This window comes from Castor canadensis, chromosome 6 (genome assembly GCF_047511655.1).
Source record: "Castor canadensis chromosome 6, mCasCan1.hap1v2, whole genome shotgun sequence".
Classification (NCBI taxonomy): Eukaryota; Metazoa; Chordata; class Mammalia; order Rodentia; family Castoridae; genus Castor; species Castor canadensis.
This window is the reverse complement of record NC_133391.1, coordinates 113,097,553-113,121,445: the sequence shown is the minus strand read 5'-3', so window position 1 is coordinate 113,121,445 and position 23,893 is coordinate 113,097,553. Positions and strand designations below refer to the sequence as shown.

General features: G+C 38.6%; 1 protein-coding gene across 1 annotated transcript in view; it reads right to left on the bottom strand.

Annotated features, from left to right (window-relative positions):
* Positions 1 to 14,129, bottom strand: part of Homer1 (homer scaffold protein 1) — a 124,306-nt gene extending 110,177 nt beyond the window's left edge. Inside the window, exon 1 of the mRNA XM_074077223.1 lies at positions 13,603 to 14,129. Coding sequence (XP_073933324.1) covers positions 13,603 to 13,607 — 5 coding nt within the window. The 5' untranslated portion in view covers positions 13,608 to 14,129. The remainder of the gene's footprint in view (positions 1 to 13,602) is intronic.
* Between the last annotated feature and the right edge of the window lie 9,764 nt (positions 14,130 to 23,893).

The window sequence follows — 23,893 nt, the reverse complement described above, 5'->3', positions numbered from 1 at the left end:
TTTTACCAAATGCCTGTCCTAGATATCCAACATAAGATACTCCCAACACGGATGAGCATAAATACATTAAGTTTCAATCAATTCACCAACTCATCTGGCTGAAAACTTGATTCTCTCTTCCTGGTTCCCTAACTCAACTATAGGCCAAGCAAGCCAATCTCCTTACTGCCTCCATCCTCCATATAATCTAGTTCACTGCCAACTCCTATAGACAACACTACTTACAGCTCTTGAATCCAGGTCCTATTCTACTGTTTTAATTCAAGTCATTATTCCTGACTAAATTGCTACAAATAACCTACTTTGAAGTTAAATTCTTACACAGATCCACCTCTCCAACAAGTTCAATATTTCTTCCATATTGCAATCTGAGTAATCTAAAATGTGAGCATACTAATAACTACCAGCTTGAAATTGTTCTACTGTTCACCATTACTGAAATAGTTTCTGAAGGTGCAGAAAAAGTTAGTTTTCCTCTTCTTTCATTTCCATTTTATGTTTTATTATAATAAATGTGCCTATTTTATATAAATATGTATATACATAAATATATACACACACATAGGATATGTAATTTATAAATATTCACATATGAAAGGAAAGTGTTCAAAGTATCTATGTATCTAGGTAATCAAAAACACATGAAAACCATTAACCTATAGGAAAAGTACAATCTCCCTAATATGACACAGTCATGATCTGGTCTCTGACTACCTTTCTAGTCACATCTCCCTTAACTACCTCAATTTTCTAACTAGCATACTTCATCTCTACCTCCACCCTGCCTGAAATGTCCTAACAATCCTCCTCACACATCTCCCTCCTCCCCAACTCTTGTTTTCTAATTCTCAAAACAAGTGTATCTGGCTATATGAAACGTCTCTGACCTTCCAAGGCGGAGGTGTGCACTACCCTCCCTGTGCTCTCAAGCACAATGTACGTCTCTATTACAGTACTTAAATCACAGTACTGTTTATATGTCTATGTACTCATCTTTGTATTGCCATTGCCTAGCGTGACTCACAACACAAATTAAGTGCTTTTCTTTTTTTTTTTTTTCCCACAAGCGTTGAAGAGGCACAGTGTTAGAGGACAAACTGTAGCAATGCCTTAGTTATGCCATACAGTTGAGAGAGTAAGTTCTCTGTTATGCTGAGGTTTGGGTTGATGACCAATTTTAAAATGTGCTTTCATCATACATTGAGTTTTTAGGTGTTGGTTACAGGCAGAGATTTTTAGAAAGTCAACACTTAATCATCTACCAAACTTCAATCAATTAATTATCAACAGTGTCAACACATTCTGAAGGATACTGTATATAAATTCAAGAGCTAAGGGTTCAGTGATTCTGGTAGAACATGGCAAATTAATTGCACACATTTATCTTCCTTTCTAAAATTCCTTTAAAATAAAAGTGAAGGGAAAAAGAAGGTATAAACTCATAACATTAAAGAACAGAAAAAGTGGTAACAGTGCATAAGTCATTTTAATACACTTTTCAAGGATGGAAAATACAGGAACAGTACCTGACTTGGTGAAGCCAAGAAAACTGTACAATGCCTGCAAAAAGAGAACTAAGTGAAAAAAGGACTGCATAGGAGGTGTGAGGTATGGGAATGAAATTGGGGGACTGAAATGAAAGCTTAACTAACAGAGCAATGAGACCCTTCACCCCTCCTCAGCTCCCAGTCAGTCAACTACAGCAGAAAACTGTAGTGGAGCCCAAAATGACAGCATTCTGGTTGCCCTCTCAAAAACCCCTTCATGGTTTTCAGATTTTAGCAGATAATCTCTCCATCATATACAATGGGAAAATATACTTACCCTGCCTCAGAATGCCAAAGGTACGTGTGCTTGTGTGTGTGCAGGGGTGGGAGGTTATAAAGATTCTTCTCTAAAAATATTGAACAGTTAAGACACTTGGAGACTGTCCAAGGAAAAGCCAGTCCATTGCCTAAATACCAAAACATGAAGTCAAATGAGTGACAGACCTCACTGATTCATAAAATTTTTAATCAGCTACATAACTGAGATTACCAGATATTATAGGAATGTTTCCAAAATGCCTTAAGAAACTAAATCAACAAAAAAGGATCACAAAAGACAGACTAAGGAATAGAAAACAAAACTTCAAAATACTACAAGTCCTCAAATAAATAAAATATAGAGGTCTCAGAAATTAAAAATTACAAAGAAATTTAAAATCCAGTATAAGAGTTAGAAGACCAAGTGAAGTAAATTCTCCTAAAAGGTAGAATAAGGGCTGGACTTGTAGTTTAATGGTAGAGTGCTTGCCTAGCATGCTCAACCCTGGGATTCAATCCCCAACACTAGAAAACAAAAGAATGCAGAATAGAAAGACACAGTGGTAGATAAGATGAAAAGGATGTTTACTATCCAGCTAATAGCAGTTCATAAAGAGCAGAGAAAAAATATTTCCACTAGGCATGGCGACTCACACTGTAATCCTGGCATTCAGGAAGCTGAGGCAGGAGGATCAAAAGTTCGAAGCCAGGCTGGACTAGACAGCAGCATCCTGTTACAAAACAAAACAAGGATGGGGGAAGACAAAAGAAAATATTTCTTAAAAATATAAGAAAATGTCCCAGATTTAGGGAGGTGAGTTGCCAGGTTAAGGGGCCTACCAAAGTCTGAAAGAACAAGTGATTAAAAAAAAATGAAAATAAAAAAACAGGGCTGGTACAGCTCAGGGGTCAAGAGCTTGCCTAGCATGTGGGAGGCCCTAGGTTCAATCCCCAGCACTGCAAAATAAGTAAATTACATAAACAAACAAAAAATCCCACACTGTTTCATCATAAAATTATAGAACAACAGAGAAAAAAGCAGAAATAACATCTAAATAAAAACTAGATTATAGAAAGTCAAGAATATTCACAATTGGGCTGGTGAGTAGCTCAAGTGGTAAAGCGCCTGCATAGCAAGTGTGATGCTCTGAGTTCAAACCCCAGTACAGCCCCCACCCCCCAAAAAAAAAAAAGATCTTCATAACAGTAACAGGAGTTATTTTTTGTCTAGCTATCTATACTTAATTAAGTGGTGGGGGAGGCAGTGAAAAATTTCATATATACAATGTCTTGAAAAAATTATCTCCCTTCTCAGGAAACTATAGAAAAATATGTTTCATAAAAGGCATAAACCAAGAGAGAAAAACAGATTGGCCAGGAAACAAAGATAATTTTTTTTTTTTAATTTAAGGGATGCTCTAGTATGAGAACTACATGGTATACCTCAAGAGTAACTAATCCATACTGGAGCAGGAGTACAGAAGGCTATAGATTTTAAAAGACTTAAAAAAATAAATAAAACGGAATGGGTATATTGACAATTGAAGATTTGGAAAATATACAGGTGATGGGGTGTGCCAATTCTAAGATGGCTTCCAAGATTATCATCCTCTGGTGGACACTTTCTGCATGATATTTTACTACTGAGTGAGGGTAGAACAGTTGGCTGTGATGGAACAGCACTTATGTGATCAGATTGTGAATCAATTGACTGAGTTAACCAAAAGGAAGATTACTTTCCTGAGTGCTCTGGCCTATGAATCAGAGAGAGGCTCTTCTTGCTGGCCTTGAAGACACAGCCTCTGTGAGTTGAACAGCTGCAAGCAAGGAAATAAATTCTGGTGACAACCACAGAAGAAGGAAAGAAGATGCCTCTCCAAGGATGAGGCTCTAGTGACAATTGCCTCCATTGTTACCTTATGAGACCCTGAGAGGGAGATCCAGGTAACTAATGCTTACATTCCTGACCCATGGAAACAGTAAGATAATAAATAGGTGTATTTTAAGTCAGTAAAATTTTGTTAATTGATCACACAATAGAAAAGTAGTATTTATGGCATGTGGGAGAACATTAAGAATATCTAAGTAAAATAAACAACTTAGAAGGAAATCATATTTCCTCCTAAGGTAGAAAACTTCAGAAGTCAAAGTAGTCTCAGGTAGTTTAAAAATCAGTGCATGTAGAAATGCCAGAAAGCAGAAGAAACTCTGAACAAGAAATGAATAAACCTGGGAAGAATTGCTAAAAGCCATCAGTAACAGAGATCAGTTCAAGTTGTCTTGGATCTTACATCTTACTAAAAAAAATAGATAGGTGGCTAACTCAAACTCAGATGTGTCCCCTGACCCCAGTTCAAAATTATAGTTCTTAACTGTTGAAAACAGAGAGAGAGAGAGAGAGAGAGAGAGAGAGAGAGAGAGAGAGAGAGAGCGCTTCAGTGAAGCTTTCAAATGGACAAGAGTTTTTCACCTTTGTGAGCTTCATTTATCAATGCAATCTTTCTCAAAGTAAGTCTGGACCTTAGACCAACAAACAGCATCAGCATCACCTGTGAATCTGTTGGAAGAACAAATTTGTGCACCCTACTCCTAGTCCACTGAATGAAAAGTTCTGGGGGTGAAGGAAGCCCAGCAATCTATTTTCTTTTTAACAAGCCCTCTAGGTGATTCTGATGTAGGTTCACAACTAAGAATCCTTGACCTAATATTAATTTATGTCAGTGTCATACTACAATCTGGTCTTCCTTCTTTAGCTCAGAGTTAAAGCTTTTCCAAACTTACTGTATCTGAGCTAGATTATGTCACAGTTGCTAACATACAGTAACAGCTCAAAAAAATGTTTGCTGAATAAATAAGGGATCAGACTTCAGATGTGTTTTGTAAGCCAGACAATTTTTAAAATGATGCTTTTAGATAGGATATGTTCTCTCCACTTTCCCACAGTCCCTACCAGCATACCTAATACTATCACAAGTTTTCTGACTAGCCAATGATAGCATTAGTTTTGCAATTTAGAGCAAAGTAACTCCAAAAGAATAATAATTTTAAATACAACCTTCTCTTACAAATGAGTGAGAAAATCAAGTAACGTTTAGCTACCTCATGATTCAGAAATTATGTAATATGTTACATCTGGGATCCTTCCACTTATTGGTCTCTACTTTTAAGCTCTAAGAAAAATGTGTCAAAATAATGTCTCATGTTTTCTTTTTCTGATTTGAGATATTCAGAGAAACAGATATTCCAGAGGCTCCTGTGCCCAATAACTACAAGGGCAGTTAACGCAGTTTGACTTATAAAATACACAATTTAAGATCAACTTAGGAAATGCTATACTAAACACATCACAATGTCAAATTATTTATAAAAACTTCAGTAAACTTAAAATATACTGCATTGAGCAGAGATTTAATTACACAAAAATTAAAATGCAGGTTCTTTACCATTTAGAAGGAAAGCAAGAGACATACATTTAAGGAACTCACCAAGATACTAAGCTTGCACTAAACAAGAATGTTTGCTTTTTTTTAAAGAACTCTGAGGCATTTAAAGAACTGAGGCATTGGAAGCTCCTCTCCAAATGAATCTCTCTATGTATGAGTATCCATTAGTATCTCCTGCATGCAAAGAGCCCTGAAGAGCTGGAAGATGTAGCAGATGTTCTGCCAGTTCCTGGCTCTGTAACCTCCCATAAGTCACATTCCCTTTGAACTCTTTTTCCATAAAAAGTGCAGATTAGTATTAATACTTTGATAAATGACAACAGAAATGCTCTTTACACTTAAGAAACCATTTTTGCTTAAGTAGTAAATATTTCTGCAGCCAATCTTGAAAAGAGTACTGAAATAAAAGTTGAGATAAAGAAACTAAAACTGATACAAACACCTACAAATCTATAGGTAGGAACAGTGACTAATCCTGATAAAACTGTACTGTAGATATAACAATCTATAATAAGGAATAGAAGGTATGTAGTATCTTTTTTAAAAATCACTCTTAAATCTCAAGAAAAGCTGTAATCTTAAATGTATCCATCTTAAAGAAACTGAACAATTCATAAAGACTCAACAAAGCTTCACAATCTTTTCTTCCAGAAACAACCATGGTAGCCCTTTAATGAATCTCACTCAAATCTATTTTTACTCCCTCATGTTGGGGATTGAGCCCAAGGCCTCAGGCATGCTAGGTGAATATACTGAGCCACACCCCCAGCCCTCCTTCAAATCTTTTTATACATAAACAGAATATTTAATATTGTTGAGGTTATAAAAACTACACATTTTTGCATCCTGGAATCTAATTGACAACTGTATCCTTCTTTGAAAATGTTTTTTAGACTAGCTTTCTACCATAGAAATAACCTATAACTATCTACAGATCACATACTGATTACTCAGAATACACTAAAGTAACAAAATAAAATTAAACAATGTTATCATTAATGTCTATTTGCCCCAGAGTAATATAGGAACAGTGGCACATTATTTAACATTAATAACAAGTAAAAGCAACAATGAAAACAGACAACTAAAATTGTATAGATTACCAGTAGAGTAAGGACAAAGGCAACCTGCATGATCTAAAACTGCTTGTTGTTGTTTAAATGAACAGAATCTCAATAGATGTAAGTTTGAGGGTGACTTGGGAGTCCTGCCATTCAGCTTCACATATATGGATCCCTGGCAAGACCGAGTAAACAAGAGTAGGTGGAATCATCATTCTGTAAACATGCTGAAGGCTGACAGATAATTAAGTGAAGAATAAGAATTTTAATGTTAAAATCAAGAGACAGATTCAGAACAACAAAGAAAGAAAGAAAACACAGTTTTACAAAAGAATAAGCAAAAAGGAAGCACAGAAAAGGTAAAGGGATAGGCTGAGCATATTTAAATATTATAGTAGGTTCAAAATAATTATCCCATGTAAGTTTAAGTAAGAATGTACAAACTTATCTTCCATACAGGCAGACTGAGAAACTTCAAATCAAGGTATTTTGAGATCTTTGATAATCAATTTGAAATAATCCTAAAAGCATAATGGGAGAAACTGAAAGTAACTAGGGCAGAAAATTCCAAATTATAAAAAGTCTTATAGAATAACCCTCAAATTTCTCAAAAATACTTAAGTGAAACAGAACAATATGTACTTAATTTAAGTAAGACTGAGGCATACTTAAATGTGAAAGTAAAAAGGTGCAACACCTTACTTAGAAAAATTAGAAGAAAAATACCTGGCACATCCCAGTTGCTAGGAATCATGATCTTCTGTATACTAAAAATGGGCTCTAATTCTCCCAAATCCTTTTAGCCAATGTTACACATATGTGTGCTGTACTATGAACCAGTCTGTTAGGAAACACAATATACATATCCACAGAGATGTATATCAATGCTGTGGTTCCCACAGCTTCCTCGCCCTGCCGCCCTGGTGCTGCTGGGGATTGAACCCAGGGCCTCAGTGTGCTAGGCAAGCTGCTACTCTGACTACCTTTCTATTAAGACTCCAATTAAAGGCAGTGAGAAATTAGGAACAAGCCCTTTTGGGGGAGAAACAGTCAAGAACACTATCCTGTGAGGCATGTAAACACATAGATCCAGATACTCCAACAGACATGGTATGATAAACCTGACTCTAAGTGACTATTATATAAAGTAATGGAACTGTTTTGTTATCTGTGGTTCCTCAGCAGCTTTTTGCTTTAATTTTACAAAAAGCCCTCAATACTTACAATCATACTGCCTTAAGGACTTGGTGCCAACCCTTTCAAAGATAATGTAGAAGATCTTCATGTTTTACAAAAGAACATTAAAATAAGACATCCACAAAGCAGAGCTATTTTGAGCTAATATTAGGTATTAAGAGATTAAGGTCACTTTTTCAAAAGCTGGAGAAACTGCAAAGATAAACTGTACTACAAAGATAAAATATTGATTAAACTGATATTTTCTGCATTTTATAAATGATTTTTATTTTCTAATACAAGAAAGCAAGTAATGACTTTTTGCTTTCTTTGAGCAGCCTACCTTAAAAGAGGAAAGATAGTTAAAAGCATAAATGAAATTCAATTCTACACTAACCCAAGCCAAAATTTAGTTCCATAGATTTAAGATTATTATAGGTATACAAAAGCCATAATAGCTTCATGATGGAAGAAAATAAACTCCTGAGGAAGAATACATTGTTGTTTTCTCCTCTGCAAGGTCACCAAAAAGATGCCCTACAAACTTAACTCTAAATTACACTTACCAGAGAAGTGAACAGATTTTTGGAAACTTCCAAAATAAGACAGAGAATAGCAGATGGGCTGGGGGTGTAGCTCAAGTGAAGAACATCTTCCTAATAAGTGTGAGGCCCTGAGTTCAAACTCCAGTACCACCAAATACATAAGATGGAAAATAACCAAACTGACAAGTAAAGCAAAAACCAAAACCTTAAAAATGACATATGCCATGGCTTTAATTTCTTCCCTCAAATATATTGCTTAAAAAACAAGCAGCATTGATTCTTATCAGTTTCATCTTTTTTTCCTTTCTCATTTTATTTAGGTACACAGAAATATCCAAGATGTTAGTTACGACAGACAGGAAAAAGAGTATCAAGAGGCATGAAATGCTAAAATTAAGAAATTAATTAATTTATTGACAAGTTTGTCAATAAATTCATCTCTTAACAAAAAGTGATCACAATGTCCTAATACACAATATATGGAAGGGTGTGTTGTAAAATTTAAGGTTTTTTGCCTAAAATTAAGATGTTAAATACACGATTTACATATTATAGACCATTAAATGATTGATTCGCTTTTTTTTTTAAAGTTTTATCTGGTCTTGCAATACCATTCAGTAAGATTTGACCATTTCCCTGGGAGTGGTGGTGCATACCTGTAATCCCAGCACTTGACAGACTGAGGGAGAAAGATCATGCATTCCAGGTCTAGGTTACCAGACCCAGTTTCAAAAAAAATTAAAAATTAAGAAAAAAAATTGAAAATTTTATCATAATTCTTGTAGATGGGCTAAAATCTACCTAAATGCTCCCTGGTCACATGTAGCTTCTTCTGGAAAAAAAAACTTGAAGCCTTACAATGCCTCAAAATTACTCAATTTGTAAATTAACAGTAAAGTCATTTAGATCAGTAGAAAAATTTTGCTCATTCCACAATCTAGAAACTGCAAGGGGTCACTATACTGTATTAGCCACAGGTCAAAGGGATAACAAATAAGCAACACAAACAAAAAACTGTACATTTCATTCAACTAGACAGGCCCTAACTTTGAGGATATCAAGATATACTCAAGCTATTTAAAACAGTCATTTTAAGATTACATCAGGAAAAATTATATCTGAAAATATTAAATATTTGGGACTCATCTTCCCACTCTTCAGTCTAGTTAGCTGGATTAATTTTATATAATAAATCAATTTAATATCTAAAAGTAAATACTTCAGCTAAACACCAGAGGATTGGAAAAAAAATCATATAATAGAAGAGAGACTGGACTTTTTGCAATGTTACTACCTTTTAATCATTTTTATAGTCGATCACTTAAAACTACAAACTAAGTATAAATTCCTTTTGTTAATCCCTTGACTCTCAAATTCACTATTTTATGACCCAACTGAGAGTGAATGCCTGTTAGAAACATACCAGGCTGTTTCCAACATTTTAACTCTGAACATGAAATGCCCTAATTCTAAAGAGACCTACTCAGTCACTTCTCTCAATCACCATACCTCCCCTCTCCACTTTGGAACTTTCCAGGGCCTGCCCAATTTTCTACTTCCTCTACCTAGCCAGAGTTCATTGTTCCACTTGGTATTTCCACAGGACACAACATACAAAACTAGGTTTTAAAAACTTTTCTTACACTACTTCCCTGATCCTTCGTGTTACTACTTTGCTTAAAACCCTGTATTAGTTCCTACCACCAAGAACAGTGTTCTTGACAATCTGTCAATTGCCACCATAAGGTTGTTAAATCAACTTAGTGGGTTCCCACCATTTCTTCTTAAAAATGAAACACAATAGAAACTACCAAAATGTATCACACAAAATAAGGTTATTACTTTGTGCCATTTTATCATTTATGAGTACTAGATCACAATATAAAAAATGTGTTACTAATGGGTCATACCTTTAAAAAGCTTGAAATGCACCAGCTATAGCATACCCAGTCTTTCATTTGGTCTACAAGGCTCTAGACCTATTTCACTATACCCAAGGGAGCCTAAGCAAACAAAGCTCAGTTCATGCCAAACTTTTTAGGTAATACTAGGGCTTGAACTCACAGCCTTGTGCTTGAGCCATGCCTCCAGTATGGCAAACTTTTTTTGCAGTTCCTCTTCTTAGCGCTGTCAATCACTGTTCTGCCTTGAATACCCCTCATGTGTCTACAAGCCCATTTATACTCACCTTTCAGTATGTAATATCTACTACCAGCTCCACAAAAACTTTTTACCCTTCCAAAAGCAGTGAATTCTCTTAAATCAATGTCAATCTCTCTCTCTCTTTCTCTCTCTCTCTCTCTCTCACACACACACACACACACACACTTGGTACCTCTACAATGCCCTACTTCGTAACTTCCTAAACATTTCACTATTTTTTATTTTAAACTTGACTATCATCCCAGGTTCTAAACTATAAACTCCAGAGAAGGAGCTTGTTTTACTAGTCTCGCAGCACTGATCTGAGTCCATTGGGTCACAAAAAAAGATGCTGAAAATTTAAATGAACAAATAATTAAGGACTTGAAGAACTTCTTTGTTGACAGGAATGGTAGGATGGTTGCTTATGCAACAAAACACATTCATACTGCAGTTGTGGATGAAGATTTCCTCATTTTTGCTACAACCCTCAGAGATCAGAACCCCCTGCAGCCTCAGGCAGAAAGAAATGCCAGCTTCCTGTCTTTTGGCAAAAAAAGGGGATCAGTTCAGGTTGCAATGTAGCAGCATCCACTTCCATGTTTCAGGAAGTTATGAGGAGAAAGAGGAGTGGCTCAAGGTTCCTAAAGCCAGATAATTACACACACTGCTATCAGACTCCATTACCAAGGAGAAGTCCATTTTATATAAAACTAGCTCTTAATTGGAGGACACTAGTTTGCCAGTATAAGCTAAGTAAAAACAAAAGGTAGCAAGAAACAACTGGTTGAAGTTACATGATTTCTGTTGTCTACTCTAATAGTTCTGAAATAGCTACTGACTCACTGCTCTCAGTATGAGATACTACTTGGGCAGGAGGGGTGACGGGAGGCCAAGTCTAACAAGCTCCTCACTGAAACATGGAAGCCTTTCATGGGCTTCATCTTGCATACATAAGTGCCTTTATTTTTAAAGTACATGATACACTTTTTTTTCTTTCTTTTTTTTACAAATCCATACTTTGTCTGCCTTCACTCGAATTAAAAACAGTTCATGCAACATCCAAGATACTTTGACAGACTGCCAACTATCTGTTTCAGCTGTTCTTTTCCTATCTACATAGTTCATAAACTATAAAAGAAGCCACAATTTTTTCTGCCTAATCACTCATTTTATTAAAAATAATTCCTTTGCTTAGGCTTTGCCCCTAATTATATCCATAATTAAGGCAAAGACAAATCCTATTATAACCTAACATTAATCAAAAATGTATTTGTAACGTGAAACTCTTTATCCACAATATTAAATTTTAGGTAGCTGTCAGAGTGAGGTAATTTAGGACTGCCTGGGTAAAACTTAAAAGGCCATTTAAAGCTGTTTCCTTTTGTTTTAAATAGGTCCAGGCGACTATGTTTATTCTACATTTACTAGGTATAAGCACCTACAAAGTGGAAACTTCTACCAAATTTCTTTGCTGTATGTTCTTATTTCCACTTACCCTCCCTCTTTCAACAACTCAGATAAAACAAGTCACTCTCAATGAGAGTCTTATTCCCAAATACAGACTTTGGAAAATAACACTGCAAATGCTTGCTTCTTTTTCTCTTAAGTCTACCTTTAAAAGTTATCAATAAAGGGCAAACAACTCACTTCTAAGCAAGTTTAATTATGCTGCATCTGGAAAGGTGTTTTGTAGGAAGCTTCTTTCATATTTTAAACACTAGTCTCTTTCATGTGAAGACCATCTCATGCCTCCCTTGGAAAAATGAAGGGCATTCACGGAGTTTAAAAGTGGTGGAAAACTGATTTTCTTCCATGATGCTACTGCTTCAGTCTGGAGGATGCAACCTCCAACATGAAAAACTGCCACTTGATTTTGTATGCACGCGGCGCTCCAACACGTTTTAAACACATTTTAAGCAGTGAAGCTGCAGATGCTCAAAGGAAGCCATATTTCAAAGATTTTAATATTGGTATTTTTCAGTATTTTCTCTCATTTAAAATTGGTGCAACAAAACATTTTTCAAATGCCATTATTTCACAACTTAAGTGCCTAAACAGCATAGGGGAGAGAAAAAAAAAAAAATCTCTCCATCTGAAAGATCTACTTCAAGAAACCAGCCAGTAAATGGGTGAAAGGGAAGGAAAAGAAAACAATTCATCTTTACAGGTTGGAAGTCTTTAAAAGTCATCTTATCTAACCCCTTCATTTTACAGTCCATAGAGGTTAAGTAATTTGCCTCAGGTTACCAAGCTACTAATAGCAGCACTAGAAATAGAGTAAGGTATTTTAATTACACTTAGCAGTACCCCAAATCATGCAAGTTACATATATTCGAATCACCTGACGTTTAAGTCTTAAAAACAATTACCACCTTATTATTTCCTGAGGAAGGACTCCTGTAACATATGTTCAAATCTTTCAAAGTTAATAACTTCAAATTCTCACTCCCGGAAAAAGGTACTATCCAAGCACTTTACAGCGTGTGTACACCCCTAAACCGTCACAACGAATTTCGGAATCCATTATGTCAAGCCCTGTCCCTCAACTGCACTTCAGATGTGTTTGTTGAACCAACAAAAAAGAAAATTCTGTAATTTCCTCTGTGACGGAAAGCACGGGCCATCTGTTAGAGAAATGAGTAATTACAGGATTCCAGTTTACATTAACAGGAGTCACTAGCATTTTAGCAAGCGACAGGGGAAAGAGTTAGAAGTTGGGGAGTGCACTCGTGGAAGTGAAAGGTGTAGATCTGATGAGATTGTTGGCACACACTGAAGGGCTGAGCTTTAAAAGCGAAAAACAGAAAAAGTGCACAAATTCCTCCAACACAGCTTTCCCTGCCCAGCCCGGGTCTACAGAGTGCACCGCACGGGGCCACCGCCGCAGCCACACTTTAGGATTTTCGTCTTAATGCCCCAGTATATCAACGCTGCATTTTAGCTTAGCTAGTCAAGGGCAAAGCAGAGGGCACGGCGAGGGCAACAATTTACACTGGATGCGTTTCAAGGATGTCGTCTAACCACTCGGCACAATCGCTCCTTTGTGCAACTGGTTTACTTCCAAAGTACTAAAGGAATGCAGTGCTTCTCTTTGAAAGAAACCGTCAACAAAACCCGAAGTGACATGATTTTGGCAACACACTTATGCAGCGGCTTGATCAATTAAGTGAGACTAGGTAACGTGCGTTCTTTGTCAATATTTCTAATAACACTATAATTAAGTTACAAGCAATATGCAAACGGTCCTTAATTCCGATCTCTGGTGCCACTCTATAAAAATGCAAAAACTTGTTAAAAGGTCAGGACACCTATGTTAAAGTCGGACCCGCTTAGCAGAGGGGCACGTTTGTTGAAAACAGGCAGCACTGTCGCTCAGTGACACACGTACATAAATAGATTTAAAGCTGTGACAAGCAAAGATCCTTACCCCATTTTGCCCAATGAAAACTTGCTCTGAAGTTTCTGCTCTTATGCTACGGAATAACTTCCAAAGGAATTTCTCCGTCTGCTATTTCGCAGTTGCTTTTCCACCCTCCCGAGATCTTGTCCGGGGGTGGGGTGTGGAGGGAGGGACTTCAAAGATGCTGGCAATTCAATTAGTTCTCTTAGATAAAATGACTTCTCTCTCGTCGATAAGAATACGTTCAAACCGAGGCGGCATTTGCTTATTATCGTAGTTAAACTGCTGCGCGGAAGATACAGCGGCCAACTATTCCACAAAATGAGTGAGTGTACACGTAGGAAAACGCAGAAACCAGCTTCACAGAGTCCTATAAAAACACGAGTTCGCTGGTCATTTCGCTCATGTCCTCCTCCACACTCGAGGAGAGCCAGGTAACTCGGCCTTTTCGGTGCTAAGGCTGTGGGTTCAGATTTCTCCACCCCACCAGGTCGCTGGGGGTGCAGCGTGCAACCCAACGCGACGTGCACTTTAACAAAAATCCTAAAAGCAGCAACGCTGCTGCTTCCCTGCGCTCACACTCGGGGAAGGAAAAAAAACTATATAGAAAAATCTCTTGGAAGTGCAAACCCCGCAGCTCGCGACGTGCACCGCACTCCACATTGGAATCTGTCTTTTAAATTTCTCCCCTCCTAAGACTGGAAGCCGAGCGAAGCAGAGGAGGAAGAGAAGGCTGGGCACGATCGATTCATTCTCCCAGAGAGAATCAACGGAGCCATTTCCAGGCTGGCAGCAGGCTGGGGGCGCAGCGCGCCGGGGAGTAGAGGGAGGGGCCCGATCCCTCTCCCTCAACCCCTTCCCGCGCCCCGCCGCCGCCGAGCACAATGGAGCCCGGCTCGCACCCCGCTCTTCATTCGCGGCTGCCCCCACTCGTCCCTCCCGTCTTCGGAGCACGGCCGGGCGGAGAATGAATGAATCAGAACGCCAAGACCCGCGCTGCCCGCGCGGCACGCAACCCCCAGCTCCGGGGCACCCGGGCAGCGGCGGCAGTGGTAGGAGCTGAAGAGCTGACTGGCGCCCACCCGGGCTGAGGCGGGAGGCTAACGCCGCGGCGGTGGCAGGGCAGCGGGGGTCGAAGCCGTGAGCGCCGCCGCTCCAGCGCCCCCACCCTGCTCGTCTCTCACGCTCCGCGCCGCCTCACATTCCCCGGGCCCGCCGCTGCCTCCTCACACTTGCACCACCGGCCGCTTCCGCCAGCCTCCGGCTCCCGCTGGGCTGAGCAGCACAGCGCTGGCCCGGGCAGCCGGGAGCCCCGTCGCTGCTGCCTCCACCTCCACGGAGCCGCTTGCAGAGCGCAGGGTGACGCTTCCCCAGTCAGCTCCGCGGGCAAGAGGCGAGCGCGGCAGCCGAGCGGGCTGCGGGGGGCGGGGAAAGCGAGGGGCGAGCGTGGCCCCGCCCCCTGCTTGCGGGAGGGGGCGGAGCGGTCGCTGGGCCTCCGCCGCAGCCGCCGCCGCCGCCGCCGCCGCCGGGGCTGGGACACGCACCCGTCCCAAGGGGCCGGGGGGCGGGGAGACGGCACAGCCACCAAGCGCGGTGAGGTTGGGGGAATCAGGGGCCGCGTCGGCCCTTGTGGGGCGCTAGGCCGGCAGTCCGGTCCGTCAGTCCGTCCTTCCTTCCTTCCCCGCCCCCCTAGTGGCCGGCGGTGGTCGGGCAGCGCGCTCTGCTTCTTCGCTGGCTCCCGGCCCCGCTCCCTGCCGCCACAACCTCCTCCGCCCTCCACACCAGGTGCTCGCGCTGTGTCTCCATCCTCCCCGCAGGAGGACCTTTAAATAGCAACGTCAGCGCGCTGCTCTCCGCACACACGTCACCCGCCGCTCACGTCACCCGGGTGCGGGGGATGATGTCACGCGGCCGGAAGTACTGCTAAATTAGGGAAGGAGCAGGGGGAGGAGGACTCGCGAGCTGGTCTGTGCCCACCTGCTCTTGCTTCTCCGTAAAGGCCAAAGCGCAGGAGACAGCCCGAGAGGAGCTGGAAGAAGGAAGCGGCGGGAGGAGATTTCCTTGCCACAAATGTGCCAAACACGAGTGAATCATTAGTAGCAACAGTGCCGAAGTGTCAAGCGGGTAATATCCCATCTCCCACTCCCACCCCTGTGGCGGCTGCATCCCTGGGCTGCTCAGGTCCCAACCAGCAGGGGGATGTGGGAGGGAGAGACTGATCACTGCTGGTAAATACACTGCCAGTGAAACTTGGGAATAATCGCCTTAATTATAGAAGGAAGTCATAAGTACCATTCTGGACATAGTCGACTTTTAAAGTCCCTCATTACCCCCGCCCCCCGCTAGTGGTTACCTAAATAGAGACTAATAAAAAGCAGATCCACAAACAAACCTTGTAATGTTATAAGGGATAGCAATTAAAGGAGAAGAAGGTCATCAAACGATCTAAATGTTTTAGTTTCCAAGATAGTTTGGCATGGTGTAATGAATCAAACTCATTAAAGCAAAACTCGCTCAGATAACTATCATCATATATGTACCAAATACCAGTGACCCTCTCAGTTGTAGGTAATCAAGAATATGAATTCCAGTCTGAATGAAAGAACACACACATTTAGGTTATTTTCTTTCTTAGTCTTAATCATATAAATACAGTATTTCTTAAATGTGTTAATTTTTTATTTCCTATATAAGGATGAGTAGCTATCTATAGGTTTATAGCTATATGTTATATCTATAAAAATCATGAGTACTTTTCAAATTGTGAATTACTATAAAGATTGTTAATGGCCTCATTGTTTTAAGATAGCTTTTTATTGTGTAGATTCAAACACTGAACTTTGATTTCACTTGACTTAAAAATAATAGTCATGTCCCAGACATAGGATTACTACATACTGCCAAAAGCTATTACTATTTCAGAATTAATCTATAAATTCAGTGTCCATATTTTACAAACCAAAATCTGGACACAGCATTTGGCATTAAACAGAATACTCAGAATCTGAGGTAACCTGTAAGACCCAGCATGTAGGATTACCCACGGATGAAGTCATAAGTAGGAGATTTAACTAATCAGTATCAGTGAAGTTCCAATAAAAGAAACTAAATCTCCATAAAGTGTATACTATGTGTGGATGTTTTGTTTTAGTTTTGCTTTGGTTTTTGATACAGGGTCTGGACAGGTAGCCAGGTTACCCTTGAACTCAAGATCCTCATGCCTCAGCCTTCCAAGTGTTGTATTGCAGGCACGAGCAACCACACCCAGCTTACTATGCGAGGTTTTATAAAAGCCTTTTTAATGTAAAGTAATTCACATGATTCCTAACTAAGAAACATGAGTTTTGCAGCTTTCTACATTTACATTTTTTGGCTCAAGTTCAGAACCCAAGATTAAAGGCCACAAACAAAAAAGTTAGGGTCAACTGGCAACTGATTCAAGCTTTCTGGTCATCTTCACATTGTAGTATCATAATCTTGCTTATAATTTGAAATAATAAAAGTAGTGAGGTTTTTAGAAAGTTATAATGAAAGGTAAATGAAAAGCAAATCCCTGCTTGCCAATTTGTCTAATATATATTATTATCATATTAATAGGAACTTGTACTAAGATTTCAAACAAATGGAGCTTTTTACTTTGCATAAAATATTAAAACAATAAAACTTTCATTCTTCAAATAATGTCATCCCTTGGCCCCTGCAAATTAAAATATAAATTATACTATTATGCTACAAAAATTTCTCTACAAACTGTTTCCTATCTGAGCTGAGTAATTTCCTCTTTCCATTTCTTCCCCCCCATGCTAAATAAAACTCTCACTTTACCATTTTCAAATACTTAATGCTAACCTTTCATCACAACTTCCTACCATTTAGTCTTTACCCAACCAATCTTCACCCATCCTACCATTTAGTCTTTACCCAACTAATCTTCACCCAGCTGTCAAAGCAGCTTGCCAGCTGCCTCTGTGCCTTTAGAATGCTGACCCTTCATTACAGTTTCTACTTTTCACAGCTACATGTTTTCTTCTCAGCTGTCTTTTGTCCACTGAAAATTGAGAACATCTTTTCTCTACATATACTAATGGCTCACTGTGATGTAATTAAAGTTCTTGTGATTATTAGCTTCTACCTCTTAATTTATAAAAGTCTACCTATAATTAAACAATTTTTTTCTTTCTAGCTTGTGTAGGATTAGCACATCAAGAAGTACATTTGAGCACATACCCAAACAAGAAGGTAAAACCTTGAAACATTTTATATAAAGTGGGATATCTTCTCAAAAAAAAATAAAATAGATGCCTTTTCTTCCCCATTGTATAACTTCCCATGGATAAGTAAATAAATTATAGAGCCCCATTCTATAACTTCCCATGGATAAGTAAATATCTTATGTCCTAAAATGAGCTGAGGTAACCCAAATTCTAGCCATGAATTCCCACGTCTAATTTCTTTGTATTTTTTTAAAGTAGTGAGCTTCCTAGAAAGTAATGTATTTTCTTTTACCGGAAGAGGAAGAAACTACTTTGGTAGCATTTCGAATTTTTCACAGTTCCTGTTTCCCACTACACTCTGAAAATTTGTGGGGCGGTTTATGAATACCCTCTGATTTTAGAATCTGTGGGTGTAGGCATCTGTTTCAGTTACCCAGTTTCCTTCCTTGCCCTTAATAGGAGATGTCAGTCTCCAATGGGTGTTCATAGATTGATCATGAGATGTCTGTTTCAATGAAAAGTCATTCATGAGATAGAAAATATTGCAGGAAAGAGAGCTAAAGTCAGATTCTATTTTTAATTGTCTAACATTAAATAATAGCAACTCCCTTTGAAGCTCCCTTTCTAATTACCAAATAGTATTTCTAATTACCAAATACTAAGACTTAAATAAAGACATAGAAATAATAGGTAGAAAGATCTCTCTCCATGCAATAGAACTCTCAGGATCCCTAGTTTATGACACATAATTATGAAGAAACTAAATAACCAGCAAAGACTAAAAGTACTGCTAAGAACAGAATGAAAGTGTTATAGGGAAACAATTTTTCCAGTGGACTCAGCAAAATCATTCCACATCATCCACAATTTAGCAGATCCAGGGCACCATTAAATTGTGTTTAGCTCATGTAAACTCATCTTTTATTATTATCAATAATGCACTCAACAGAAACAGGATAGTTGAAAAGTCTCTTCAGTTGGACAAAAGAAGACTCAAGGGTGGGAAGACAAGTGTTTGGCATCTCAAAGGCAATGGCTTAAGGACAATTTTTACTCTTCTGAAAGAATCTGTGCCTTTTTTTATCAGAATGGTTTGGGAGTTGAGGGAGGGAAGTTGGAGAATTATCCACAGAAAAACTATGATATAGAACTTGGGAAATGATTTCATAGAACTATCTCCTGCTCTCATTTTTATTATAAATTCATTGCTCGTTTTCCACACATGGTCAATGAAATACGAAGATATCTCAAGGTTTGTGAAAGATACCAGAAGGTTTTCAGTTAGGTGCTGTTGAGGGCCTGCATTGAGCAAAATTAGAGGAAACTGATGTACAACTCTTGTGTACATTTTTTTAATACTCAGGAGATACAGTGCCCTTGAAAAATTACCTGGCTGGACTTTAGGTTATTTGGTTGTTTTAAACAGCAGTTACAGAAAACAGGCTGGGAAAAGATACAGATCTGCAGAGAACTCCAGTAAAGATGTAGAGTAAAGCTTGTGCTATACCTGTGCAGTTACTTAGACCGGAATGCTGTGGAAGCTGATTGCCATGGTAACCAATAATCTTTTTCCTGAATGGGAGAACAGAACAACCATGAGGAAAATATTTTAAATGAGCTATCTCATTTTGTGACTCTTTTGGTACCAGCTAAGAGAAAAACAACACCCAAGGTATTCAGGATAGCCGTGCTTATGAAAGGAAATTTCCTTCTTTTCAAAGAAATGTGGCTGAAGCTGAAATTCTGAACTAACTCATAAGAATATGAGTCTTTAATATGGCAATTGCAAACTCTCTGAAGCAGAACATAATTGGTAAAGACTCTGACATGGCCAAAGCAGATGGACCCAATACCTAGAACCTGTGTTAAAGATACTCCCAAGCGTTAAGAGGTTAGAAAGTCTCAGCATTTGAGGCTTTTAGTAAAAATAGATGTCGTGGGTTATTTATGAGGCTTGTTATTTCTTTTAATCTGGTTCTAAATAGTAATTTCTCTAAATACTAAAATGGAAATGGTAAAAATAGTCAGGGTTCTCCAGAAAACAAAGCCAGTAAATGATATATGTATCTTGATAGGTAGGTACGTAGGTAGGTAGACAGAGCTATCATGGCTGTTGTGATTATGAAGATCAAGAAAACTGGAGAGCCAGCAAAACTCAGAATATAATTCAGTTTTAGTCTAAAAGTCCTGAGATCTAGGAAAGCCAATGATGTTACTGCTAGTACAAGTCCAAAGGCCTGAGAACCTGTAGTTTGATGCCCAAGATTAGGAGATGACTGATTCAGCTCCAAAAAAGAAAGAATTCTGCTTTCCTCTGCCTTTGTGTTCTACCTAGGCCCTCCACAGATTAAATGGTGCCTGCCCACACTGGTGAGGGTAAATCTTTATTTAGTCCACTGATTGAAATGCCAGTCTCTTCTAGAAACATGCCCACAGACACACTCAGAAATAAAGCTTTACCAAATATTCAGGTATTCCTTAACCCAGTCAAACTGACTAACCTTCTCAAAATCTTACTTTAATTAAGAATTAAGTGTAATTTGCCTATATTGGTTGAGTTCTCTACTAATATCTCTTACACTTAGAATAAAATCAACTTCATATCTTGCTGTAAGAGGACCAGTATGATCTGACCCCTGTTTTTCTCTCTACCTTGGTTGCCATTTCCTACTGTGTGGGTTGGTATGTTATCAACTGCAAGGAATATGAACTCCAGTTAATGGTGACGTAAATTGTAAGAACATTTTTTATTTGCTTAACAAGAAGTCTGAGGTGATTGGTTTGGGAGGTCCATGGTATTATTAAGGTCTTTTCTGTCCTTTTACTTTGCCACCTTCAAGTGTTGTATTTTAAACCTTGTTTATTGTCTCACAGTTGTTAGATTGTTATATTTCCAGGTATCACATTCAGACAAAGAGCATCCAGAGCAAAAAGGGAGTGAAGAAGACTGAGGAATTTTCCCTTGTATGCCTGTTTCTTATCAGGGAAAAATTTCTCAGGAGCCCCTCCCTCCCAAAAAAATTCTAATGTCTCTTTGGTCAAACCTAGCCTATGTGCACAGTGATTGGTCAAATCAATCAATCACTGACAGTTTGAAACTGGACTTTTGTGACTGGCTTAGACCTGGTGGTTCATCCTGTGCTTCTGCATATTGTGACTGAACAAAATTAGACCTCTTGCAGCAAGCAAGAAGGGCTAATGGTTGTAGGTCAAGCAAACCACATACTTGCCACACAACCTGAAGACACCCTGTTTTTCCTGCTGCTTTTCAAACATGGCAGGCTTGCTGCAAACACAGGGCCTTTGCCCTTTTGTGTTCCTTCTGCCTGGAACACATATGTCCAACATCTTCACATCCAGTGTTCCTTGTCATCATTCAGTTCTGTGCTCAAATTTCATCTCTTTAGAGACATCTCGTGAACATTCTTTATAAAGTATCTGCACATCCATAGTCACTAACCCTCCACTTAATTCGCTTCATTTTTCTCATAGTATATTCAACACTATCTAAGATAATATTATGTATTTATTAGTTTACTTTTGGAATATAGCCCCATGAAGAAGAACTTTTTCTATCTTGTTTACTTTCCCATCGACAATAGCAAGACAATGTCTGGCACACAGTGAGTGCTCAATAAATAATTAACAGTTATCCTTAGGTAGAAATTACTTGATTGAATCAGGGCTCCTTAGCCAGTTAGCTAGAACAAACAACAGAATCTGCTCTAACTAGAATAAAAAGGTTTTTGCAGCATAGTTTTACAGGGGAATATATTGTGATATTTACATATATGCTTACAATATATCATAATTTATCCCCTCCATTTTTCTCCCTCTTCCCCCTCCCCCTTCTTAGAACAATTTCAACAGGTTTCGTTCTTCTATTTTCATATATGGATATAAATACATCCATCATATTCACCCTCAATCCCCTTTTCCTTATGACCCCCCACCTCCCACTGGTACCCACTCCTGAAAAAGACCTGTTTTTCCCTCTTGCCCTTCATTTTTTTAAGTGTATATTGATAGACCAAGGAAGTTTTGCCTTGGTACTTCTGGCCTGTATATATTATGTTTTAATCAAATTAACCTCCTCCCCCCATTATTTACTCATTCTCTATCACCATGCTCCCCTAATATTCAAAAGCTTACCTTACAGTGCATTATATTATATTCACATATAAATGGGTTGTTTCAATATTTTTCATTCTTTAACATTTTCTTTACCTCTCTCACCTCTGTAGTCCCCTCAGACAGACTCACTAATACAATTAAGAACAAAAGGGTTTTGACGAGCATAGAAATAGTTCATGGAATCATTTGCAGAGTTGGGGAAATCTCTTTAGGCTAAAGTCTCAGGAACAAGAACTAATAGGAAACAGAACACTCACATTGGTACTTTGAGGAGTGCTTAATAAAGATACTACCTTTAACAAAGATGGAGAGGGAAATACTTAAACCATCAGAATAGCTATTCCATCTATGCCAAAAAGAACAGGAGGAAAACACTCTGGCTAGAGCCTGGAGACAGAAGGCTATGGGAAGAGAAAGGCTTGAGCAGTTCTTTGCTTAAGGGTCATAGCCAGCCCACAGACATCCCCCGAGAAGCCAGCCCAGGAAATAAATACCTCAACCCTCCTCACCCTACCACCCCATCTCCTGCTGGTGTTCCCTTCCTAAAGCTGGCATGTAGAAAGCTAGACACAGGAACCCAGTGATGTGGTCCATACAGATTGTCATTCTGGGCAAAGATCAGGGAAAAGAAGTCTGCAGGGTAGATCTGGAGGCAGAAATAGAAGAGATCCAGCTCAAATTATATTCCATTTGTCAACCATTAGATTTGCAGTTATTTCAAAGTTTGGTACATGGGAAAATAAGCTATACCACACAGTAGAAATGTACATTAGTATGCCCTTTCAAGATCTGTATATGTAAATTTGACATAGTAAATCTACTTCAAGAAATGTATTCTACAGGTATTATTTTCTCAAGTATTCAAAGAAACACAAGAAATGACTTTTTTGTATTGCTTTAAAATGAAAAAAATAAAATGCAACCTATATGCCTTATCAGTATAGGATTGGCTAAATATGTGTAACCATAACAATAAAATACAATGCATCTGTTAAAAAGAATGAGGTAGATTCTTAGTGCTGACATGGAAATATGCTTAATACAGAAGAAAATCCTAAGTGGATTCAAAAAATAAATTGTGATTGTCTTTAGAGAAAAGGGACCAGAGGGTTTTTTGGGGGGAGTTGGTACTGGGGTTTGAACTCAGGCCCTACAACTTGAGCCACTCATTTTTTATGATGGGTTTTTTTGAGACAGGGTCTCGTGAACTATTTGTCCAGGCTGTCTTTAAAAGTTGATTCTCGTGATCTCTGCCTCCTGCGTAGTGAGGATTCAGGCATGAGCCATGGGCACCCAGCTGAGTCAGGGAGATTTTTTAAAAAAACTTTTCCTTAATACCATTGTTTGAATTTTTAAACAAAGTATGTATTATTTTAATAATACAAACCAAATAAAATTATTTAGAAATATTACTAATAGTAGATATTCAATTTATAACTCAGTTATAGTAAAATACAATGAGACATTAATACATTTCATTTTCCTATCCTCTTCATATTCTTTCTGGAAGTAGATTAAGTTTACAAACTACATTTATTTAAAAAAAAGTGAAATAAGCTATTTTATTGGAAAGAGTAATTCTATTGTACTCTGCACTGATGAAACAGGATCTGGATAGTCTAAGAAAGATGCTGATGAGATAGCAGAATTACCACGGTGCTGAGGCCCAAGACAGGCCTGTGAGCATGGCTGAAGGCAGATGTTTCATTTGCTTAACACAAATCAAGGGAGGACATTATGGTTGACTTTGTGGCAGATCTGTCGCTAAGCATAGAAAACTTGAGAATTTGTGCTCCATGAGATGGTAAAAGATCAATAATAAAATTTACTAAACACAGCTTTCTGCTCAATGTGAGAAAGAATGCAAAAATGTTTTGATTTATATGAAAGGAATTGGTTACCCTGAGACTAATTGGCTGAGCTCTTCCTCACTACATCGACTACATCAGAAACTAGCTATATGACCAGTT